This window comes from Homarus americanus, unplaced genomic scaffold (assembly GCF_018991925.1).
Source record: "Homarus americanus isolate GMGI-L3 unplaced genomic scaffold, GMGI_Hamer_2.0 scaffold32583, whole genome shotgun sequence".
NCBI classification, from domain to species: Eukaryota; Metazoa; Arthropoda; class Malacostraca; order Decapoda; family Nephropidae; genus Homarus; species Homarus americanus.
In genome coordinates this window covers 33,872,233-33,882,533 of record NW_024713129.1, presented here as the reverse complement: position 1 = coordinate 33,882,533, position 10,301 = coordinate 33,872,233, and the positions used below count along the sequence as shown (strand labels likewise).

General features: G+C 40.5%; 1 protein-coding gene across 1 annotated transcript; it reads right to left on the bottom strand.

Annotated features, from left to right (window-relative positions):
* Positions 1–8,084: 8,084 nt before the first annotated feature.
* On the bottom strand, positions 8,085–9,281 carry LOC121870769 (general transcription factor II-I repeat domain-containing protein 2-like). Its single transcript, XM_042372720.1, has one exon. It carries the CDS (start codon positions 9,279–9,281, stop codon positions 8,085–8,087), a length of 1,197 nt encoding a protein of 398 aa, XP_042228654.1.
* Between the last annotated feature and the right edge of the window lie 1,020 nt (positions 9,282–10,301).

The following is a 10,301-nucleotide window of genomic DNA, read 5'->3' as shown; positions in this document are numbered from 1 at the left end:
TACATATAATACAGAGACCTGAATCAATAATGGTAAATAGTACAGAGTTACATATTACAGCCATATTCGCCCATATATCTACACCAACTGTAGTAGGCAGCTATCAAACAGAGACGCATTACCGCCTGAAGATATTGGAACCATAATGTTTGTTCAATGGTAGACCCTGCTGCCATATTGCATCACGAAAGTTGTAACCATGTCCCAGGTTGCTGATCTATCTTTCTGCCTCATTTACACAATTGCAGGGTCTCAACTGTCTCTCTTACTATTGACAACAATTCACAAATATAACCGACTCATTCTTGATCTGTTTTCTTCATTCTATTTTATTCTCCTACAGTGTCCGCAAAAGTCTTGCAACCTACCCGTATGTGTTACATTTTTTGACAAACACATGCTTTATGGTATATAAACAGTGATAGGCCTGTACTTACCCCCACCCCTTGTTGTCAATCACCATTTGGAGCCGTTTTGGCATAGAATCAGACAGCTTCTTAAGTAATCGATGTCCAAATCATTTAACCACATCTTCCTGAGGATTCCTTCAGTCTTGGCACGGACGATGTATCCATGGAATTCAGCTTTTGTTTCATATATGATCTGACATTTTCAATTGATTTAAGTCTGGTGAGTTGCCAGGCCACTTAAGCACTCGTATATATCATGATCACTGAGCCATTTCATTGATTTCTTGGATGTGGCACGGTGCACCATCCTGCATAAACAAGTCACATCCATGAATGTCATAAAATGAGCAGGTGCTCATTTAACACCTCGATATACCGGTCACTATTCATTGTAACATATGCGGGAGGAAATACAAGCCTCTTCTACCCACAGCACCACTGAAGCATCCCCACACCATCACATGGTCCGGATGTTTCACAGTTTTCTGGTAGCGGTGGTCGAATCTGCTGGCTGTCACTGGTTGTCGCATCTCTGTTCCCACTCATCTTTACACACTGAACTGTACTTTCGCTCCACATCACCTTTTCCCACTGCTCTGGTGTCCAGTGTTGATATTTGGCGGCAAAAAGCAAGACGAGCCTTCCTCATTTTGTCCGTGAGAAGTGGTTTTTTATGGGCGATGGCAAGTGCAGTTCCTTTTGCAGTGATGCTGAATGGTACGGCCACGTTTCCCAGGATGTCAGGTTGGTTCCTTGCAACTCGGCTGCTGTAATGTGGAGTTTTAAGCACTTTCTTTGCAGAAGGGCATCTGTAGTCTTACTAGTCTTGTGGACATCCAGACCGAGGTTTGGCTGGTGGAACAGAGGCAGGAGGCAGGTCACGGAACGGCCTTGAGCCGTGGATGGTGGCTTTGTTTCGTCCTGTATGTCTAACAATTTCATTCACAGGCACCTTTTTCTTCAATTAAAGTGAGGATTCTAACCTTCTCTCTCTCTTGTAAGATTAGTCCCAGGCATCCTGAACACAATCAATGAAAAATATGGCGCATAAACACAGTACACTGTTAATCCACACAAGGGGACGCTTGGAAAATCTGACACAGATCCACTCAGGACGGCAGCTCATTGAGCACTGCTGGTTTTGCTGTGGTTTCCATGACACACCAACCCGGGAGAGTTGCCAAATACTGTCGGATGTCGACTGTAATTTTATAGGCAGATAAACGCAATAATTCTTGCGACCAGGGCTGTGGAGTCGGAGTCGGAGTCGAGGAGTCGGAGGAAATTTCGGCTTGTGGAGTCGGAGTCGGTAAAATTGTCCAGACTCCGACTCCGACTGAAGCTATTCTGTTCCTAAGAACAAATATATGAACTCAGGCATATTCATTGCAGTGATTCCACTGATCCCACTAATTTTCTTAAATTATTAAAAGAATTTATTTCCATTTTATAAGCATTATTATGAATTTATTGTAGCAGGCACAGTATAGCACTATAATTTTGGACGATAGTCTCTTCTTTACCATTTGAAATTTTGAATTATATCAAATTTTGTTTCGTTGAAAACTGCACAGAGGCTCTCAGCTACAAAATAATTAGCTACAACCTGTTTTTGGTGAGATTAAGGCAAATTTAATTTAATAACTTAATCATGTAAGGTTTATCCATTTTCCTTAATAAGGTATTCATTTCTTTAATGTACATAAATATATAACTTTTCTTTAAAAGGAATTGTAGGATCATCATTTAGATCCACATCAGATTATGAGCTTAAACAAAATTCATATGCTGAGATCGAACTTTTAGATATACATGTAAATGGTGTTTTCTAGTTAATATCTTGAATTCTTAATAAATTTATTTTTCTTTTGATTGAAACTTTGAAAGTCAAGCCTATCATCTTTTTGTAGTTCTTAAATATCGTCCAGATCATTAATAAAGCTGTAGCAGTATAGCCACGGTGTTTTACTTTTTACCTACGCAGGTTACAACATACAAATTACAATTAGGATGGTAGAAATAGTTGTTACAAATAGGCCAAGGAGTCGGAGTCGGAAGCATAAAAATTTGAGGAGTCGGAGTCGGAGTCGAAGGTTTTGTCTTCGACTCCACAGCCCTGCTTGCGACACTCACCCCTTGTTATAGAGGGCCGAGAGTCGCACGACTTTTCGCGGTTGGTGTATGTCAGTTGATATTAATATTGAAGCGGGGCCTTCTTGGATGGGTCCCACTGGTCGGGAAGGTTGTGGACCCCAGGGCTGACCTGATCATCATCAAGCTACTGGGGCCTCAACTAACGCCACCGCGGTTGCTGGAGGATTGGCTTTTTTCATACTTCATTTTTCCAACATTCGCGGCCTGAGATCCAATTTTCCTTCTGTGAAGCACCATCTATTAACCTCTTCCCCCGACCTCTTACTACTTTCCGAACTTCAACTAACCAAAGCAGCAGCTTCACCCAAACCTTTTCAAGTCTCCAACTACAACCTTTATACCTCCTTCCTTTCTAAGGGAGGTGTATGCGCCTACTGCAACACACATACACCTATAGCCCGACTCATGGATCTTGAATCTTCCCTTTTTGATGTCATCTGGCTCAAAATATCTCTACCTACTGTGACTATTTTTCTTTGTTTCCTATACTGGTCTCCCAACTCTACTAACTATTTCGAACTTTTTGACTATCTCACTTCTTGCCATGAGTCATTGCTATACACACCCTAACACCGAGATCCTCTACCTAGGGGATTTCAATGTACATCACAGACAGTGGCTTGGTTCTGCAAGGGATGACCCAGGTGGAGCTGAGGCACTCTCTTTTTCCCTACTTAATGATTTGGAACAAATAATTAAACACCCTACACGCGTTCTTGATCAACACGATCAACTTGCTAACATTCTTGATCTTTGTTTTACCTCTAACCCCTCACACTAGTCATACTCAATTTTTGCTACCTTTAGGGTCTTCTGATCACAACCTTATTTCTATCAAATCAAACTGGGCACGACCACCTCCCCCATCCCCTTCTAAGCATCAACTATGGCAAAATCGGAGGGCAAGCTGGCAATCCTTGCGAGAATTCTTCACCGACTTTCCTTGGGATGAATTTTGCCTTTCCACTCGGGATGCCTCGGTATGTGCTGACAGCATTGCTGGGGTTATACAGGGCGGTATGAGTGCATTTATCCCATCTTTTACCAAAACTTTCACATTACAATCATGGTTTGATCGCTCCTGCTCTCTTGCTTGCAGGGTGAGAGAGAGGGCATATCGAGCTATAAAACTATCTCCTTCTCCTATTACCTACACCTCTTTCATTACTTCTAGGAATCGTTGTAAGGCTATTCTTCGTAGGGCCAAGCGGAATTGTATTAAAAGAAAGACCGCTGTCCTGACTAATTCTTCTCTAGTAAATCCTTTTGGTCCTTAACTAAAAACATCTGTAACAACTTCTGTACTCCTGCTTTTCCTCCTCTCTTCTGACCCGATAACTCTATATCCAACTCTCCCCCTGACAAAGCCAACCTTTTTGGCACCTTATTCTCCTCTAATTTCACCTTGGACAATTCCCACTCTATCCCTCCTACCCCTGCACCTCCTACTGAACCTATGTACTTTCCTTAATCTCCACTCGCAGGGTTACCGGTGTGTTATCCAGGTTGGATGTGAGTAAGGCGCATGGACCGGACGGAATACCCCCTCGTGTTCTGAGGGAGTGTGCTGAAGCCCTGGCTCCTGTGCTTGCTCGCCTCTTTCGCCTCTGCCTCAAAACCCAAACTTTTCCTTGGAACCATACCTTGGATCAGCCCATCCCAAAGAAGGGTGACCATTCTAATCCCTCTAACTATCGCCCCATTGCCCTAACTTCATCCCTCTCTAAGATTTTCGAAACTATCTTGAACTCCCATTTTCTCCGTCACCTTGAACGCCATTCTCTTTTGTCGGATCACCAGTATGGCTTTCGCCAGGCGAGATCTACTGGTGATCTGCTCTCCTATTGCACCCATCTTTGGTCATCCTCTCTTAGGGATTATGGGGAAACTTTTGTCGTGGCCCTCGACATTTCCAAAGCATTTGACAGGGTATGGCACAAGTCTTTGCTATCTAAACTTCCCTCTTTTGGTTTCTCTTCCCCACTTTGTTTTCTCATCTCTAGCTTTCCTGAGAACCGATCGATGGCAGTTGTTGTCGAGGGATCATTCATTCGCTCTTTCTCTACCAGTAGTGGTGTCCCACAGGGTTCTGTTCTTTCACCTACTCTCTTCCTTCTTTTTATCAATGATTTACTTCACACTACAACTAATTCTATCCATTCTTACGCCGATGATTCTACTCTTCACTCTTCTTCACATTTTCCCTTTCCTCCTAACTCTCAAACTAGATCTGTTTCTAGAACTAATATCATTACTTCTATCAATGCGGATCTGTGCAGCATCTCTGAATGGGGAGGTACGAACTTGGTTAAGTTCATTAGTAATAAAACTCAATATTTACCAATTACACTTTCTAAATTAGACGATCTCCCACCAATTACATTTCAGGACGCTATCATTCTGCCAAATTCTGAAATAAATATGTTAGGCCTCACCATTTCCTCCAATATGTCCTGGAAATCACACATCCTTAGTATAGCTAAAGCTGCCTCCCTAAAGTTGGGAATGCTGTACAGATGCCGTAGCTACTTCACTCTTGAGCAGTTGCTCCAAGTACTGTATATAAGGGATTCATTCGTCCTAACTTGGAGTAATGCTCTCATATCTGGGGTGGCTCTTCATCTGTCCAACTATTAGATAGCGTGGAATGAAAGGCATTTCGTCTTATTAACTCTCCTCCTTTAGTTGACAATTTCTCTTCCCTTTCTCTTCGCCGCAATGTTGCTTCACTCTCTCTCTTTTACAGATACTTTAACGGGCAATGTTTGGTGGATTTGGCATCCTGTGTACCGCTGGCAAGGCCGTGGGCTCGTAACACACGTCTTGCCCTCGGTGCCCACCGTTTCTCTGTGGATGTCGGTCACACGAGAATAACCCGTTATAGTACCACCTTCTTTCCTCACACAGCCAAACTGTGGAATGCTCTGCCTCCTTCTGTGCTTCCGTACTTATACAATCTGTCTCACTTTAAAAAACTGGTTTTCTGGCATCTTCGTGGGTAGATTAACACGATATAACCTTTTTGTTCTCTATTTTCAATTTCTCTCTGTTCTTTTTTTTTCGCCCCCCAGGCCCTATTGTGGGCCGTTTGACCTGTGCCCGGGTGGGCTAATTAAAAAAAAAAAAAAAAAAAAACTGTAACTGATTGGAGAGCTTGTGACCTATGGGGAGGCTCCTGGTCCGGTAAATAAAGCACACTAATACATGTACTACACTAGTGACCACCCTTTGTCTACATGACGCTACAATACTTGTATACAGTAATACCCTGATTTACGCTGTCAATTGAACCCGCGGAGGTCCGTGTAAAACGAGAAATGCGTAAATGGAATAACAGAACATATGGGATTAATTGAAATAGAGACTGGGCCGATTCCCAAACTCCACTTTTTCGGACACAATACCGACACAATCCCTATGTTGTAGTAAAAATAACATCTTAATTTTATGACGGTATGCACACACAATTAATATTTAAGAGAAATACAGTCGCCAGGTTAATGTCCATTCAAATAATGGACTCAACTCCCCTCACCACCCCTCTTTCAACGCTCGCTGGCTCCTTCCTCGCTGAGAAATGTTTGGGTGAAAACACTAGATTTTAAGGTATAGTAATAAATAATACCTTAGACTAAAGTTAGGATAATATAATTGACATTGCTGGATTCCTTGCAAGACCAGGAATATTTTGAATATACACGTCATTTATTTTGCACAAAAGATAACATATTTGCTCTGTGTAAACAAAATTCTTGCATTAGATCTAAAATTTGTATGTCTAATGCAAAATCCATGATGTTTACATTCAAAATGATCATCATATTGTAAGAATTCCAGCAATGTAAATTATATTCTGGCCGGGTAATTTGTATGAATTTTATGGGCTAAAACAAATATCTTCAGTAAATAAAAAAAAATATACTTCCCCCAGACATTATCTGTCAATCAAAATACCCCACCTCCGGCTCCTCCCCTCTTTCCACGCTCGCTGGGTCCCTCCCTCCCTCCCTACCCCCCACCCCCCACCTTCCCTCCCTACCAGAGATATGTTTGGGTTAAAACAGTTTATTTACATTTTTAGTAATAAATAATACTTCAGACTAAAGTTAGGATAATATAATTGACATTGCTGGATTCCTTGCAAGACCAGGAATATTTTGAATATACACGTCATATATTTTGCATAAAAGATATCATATTTGCTCTGTGTAAACAAAATTCTTGCATTAGATCTAAAATTTGTATGTCTAATGCAAAATCCATGATGTTTACATTCAAAGTGATCATCATATTGTAAGAATTCCAGCAATGTAAATTATATTCTGGCCGGGTAATTTGTATGAATTTTATGAGCTAAATAAAAAAATTATACTTCACCCGCGTATATGAGTAGATGCACCGCGTAAAGTGTGAATTCCGGTTCTGGCAGGGTACCGCGTAAATGTAGAAACGCGTAAACCAGAACCGCGTAAAGCGGGGTATTACTGTACACTATATATTTTTTTTGTGCAATGAATGTCAAACAAAGTCAACACAGCTCATTATAAATCGTGGGTTTTTGTTTTTGTAACATGTTTACGAGTTTGTCAGGTTGCATTCTGAAAGTTTTCAGATGTCACCTGTCATATGGCTGTCTCTTATTCTCGGTATAACTCCTGTGGTGAGAGAAATCAACATACCAATAATACATCGAAACAAGCATTCTCAAGTGTTTTAAGCTCTGTAATATTCCGAATCTTTAGGACAATAGCCTGAAGGTCTAATTCATGGGTGTCAAACTCAATTGCCAAGGCGGGCCAGATTTAATATGAGTACACAGCATGCGGGCCAAGTAACATAATTATGAGCACTTCGCCATCACCTCTTAGGTGAGTAGTACTACAAAATAAGAAAGGTGGATTTAGTCTGCGCTCGTGCGAAACCCTTATAAAAAAACAAACAAATCAAGTGTTTTCTTACCTTGATCAATCTTATTGTTTGCTACTGCTGCTTCCTGATAATTGGCACCTCTTGGTATGGACCAGTGCATCAAAGTTTGGCACTAACGACTGAGCTGTAGCAACCTTCAGTATTGAATTAAGGTGAGCATCAGTAAGTTGAGACCGAAGCCGAGACTTGTTCGAGTTCATCACAGAAAAGAGTTGTTCACAGACATATGTACTTCCGAACATTGACATAATGTTTAAGGCAAAACATTTAATCCTGGGATAATTTGGTCCAAAATATTGATAAAATGTGCCAACATCAACACTCGAAAACTTGTTTCTCAACACAGAATCACACTGGAGCTCAATTAAATCTAACTGAAGATGTTCTGGTACCTCATTAACACCAACAGAGAATGGGTCCCAAAAAATGAAAAAATCCGTCTCAAGTCTTTTTAAAGTCATCAAATCTTTCATGGAACTCATTCATTAATTTGGAAATCTTGATGCAGTACTTTTTTGTGTTGATATCAGCATGAAACTCAGGTGTGCCTTGCAGGGACTTCAAGGTTGGAAAGTGAGAAAGATTACGCCCTCATAGTTGCCGTTCAAAAAGCTGAAGTTTCATCTCAAAGGCACGAATGCAGTCATAAAACTCTGTCACCAATTTATTGCGTCCTTGCATCTTTGTGTTCACGTAATATAAGTGTTCTGTAATATCCACCATGAAAGTTAGATCTTGAACCCATTCATTATCTTTCAGTTCATGCAAATCCCTTCCTTTCTGTTCCATAAACATCTGTATTTCACTGCGCAATTCATAAAATCGCTTCAGTACGACTCCCCGTCTTAACCAGCGAACATCAGTGTGATATGGCAGTCCGTGTGTGTTCTCATTTTCCTCCAATAAGCAGTTGAACTGTCTGTGGTTCAGACCTTGCGCGTGTATGAAGTTCACTGTCTTTATAACAACATCCATGACTTTATCCATCTTTAATGTTTTACTACACAACACTTCTTTATGTATAATACAATGCACATTATAAATTTGATGGTTCGGGTTCACAGCTCTTAGTTTTTCCTTTAATTTTGTTGCCACGTCAGCTTTTCTACCCATCATTTGCGGTGCTCCATCTGTAGCCAGACTCACAGTTTGTGCCCAGTCAACACCTAATTTATCCAGTGCCCCCACCAAACCCACAAAGATGTCCTCACCTGTTGTTGTTCCTTTCACTGGTACCAGTTTCACAAATTCTTCTGTTACCTGCATATTTTCATCCACACCACGTATAAAAACTGCAAGTTGTGCTACATCACTTACATCGGTACTTTCATCAATTGTAACTGAAAATGCAGTAAAGGACTTAACTTTGTCTTTGAGTTGACTGTTAATATTCTCTGATAATTCACCAATTCTTTCTGCAACTGTATTTCTTGAGAGGCTTATGTTTGCAAATGCTTGACGTTTTTCCGGGCAAATATCTTCTGAAGCCATCAACGTATATTTCTTTATATAGTTCCCTTCAGAAAATGGCTTCGATGACACAGCTATTTCATGGGCAATCCTGTAACTTGCCTTAACTGCAGCATCACTGACTTGATGAAAACTCTTAAATATTGACCGCTGCTTTTTCAATGACTGCTCCAACTCCTTAACTTTGTCTTCACGTAACTTTCCACTATATTTATTGTACTTCATAGCATGGTTAGTTTCATAAGGCCTTTGAACGTTGTATTCTTTGGCCACAGCAACTTGTTGATTACAAATCAAACATGTTGGTTTTCCATTCATTTCAACAAAAAAGTATAAGATTTTCCACTTATCCTGTACCACCCGACGCTCTTCATTAACTGTTCTTTTCTTTGAAAACATAATTATGGGCTTAAAAGAAAAAACAATGATCACTGCTGCTTTGGATATTTGCAACGTTCCAACTGCCTCGAGCGACTATGCAGGACTAGTACTTGAATGACTGGCCAAGCGAGAGCCTGCCGCGTCAGAGTTTTCATGTCTAATACCTGTACTGTACGGAGTGTATACGTGAACAGTAGTCAGTCGGCTGTCTCACAACTCATACAGTGGCACGCTTACAACCACAATTAACCGTTAAAACTATCTCTAGTCTTATTGTTCTTTCATTGGTGATGTTGATTGAGTATTTTGTTCTAGGAAACAGCAGACTATTTTATTCAGCTGAGGGATACACTCACAATATAGTTTTAGCTCCTCAAGGTAAGGCTGGAGCAGCGAATGGGCCGCGGCCCGCATGTGGCCCACGGGCCGCATGTTTGACACCCCTGGTCTAATTTAACCAAACAAAACCACCGACCAGTAAATTAGAGGCACATGTTATTTGCTCATTACAGTATAGATACTGTTCTTATATATTGAAAGGTACTGTACATTTACGTTGCTGTGACAATAGTTCTCACTTTATGCCAGTGTTTTTCCTGTCAGGTATTATTAGCTTGTTAATAAAGGTTAGCACCTTAGCCTGTAATGCACTACCCTTTCTATAGCTACACTGCACAAATTTAACCAATGTGTATTTTTATTCCATTGATTTCTTACCGTAAATTCCCTTGTGGTTTCTGCGTTTACTCAAAATAAGTAAAAAAAAATCATCTCACTTTATTTGGCTTATATTAACTATTCTTCCACATTTCCTTTTGCTTTCTGGTATATAACTTGAATGTAGGTTTGAGTAAAGGTATAGAAACAAATGTAATAAAGACAATAGGGAAAGAGTATGGTCAATATTTAGAAGTTTCCACCAGGCAACTGAATATTGAGTCATATATGGCAACTTCT

What these genes read in the sequence shown, in the direction of transcription:
- LOC121870769 (XM_042372720.1), bottom strand. Translation starts at nt 9,281, where the DNA reads ATGAATGGAAAACCAACATGTTTGATTTGTAATCAACAAGTTGCTGTG.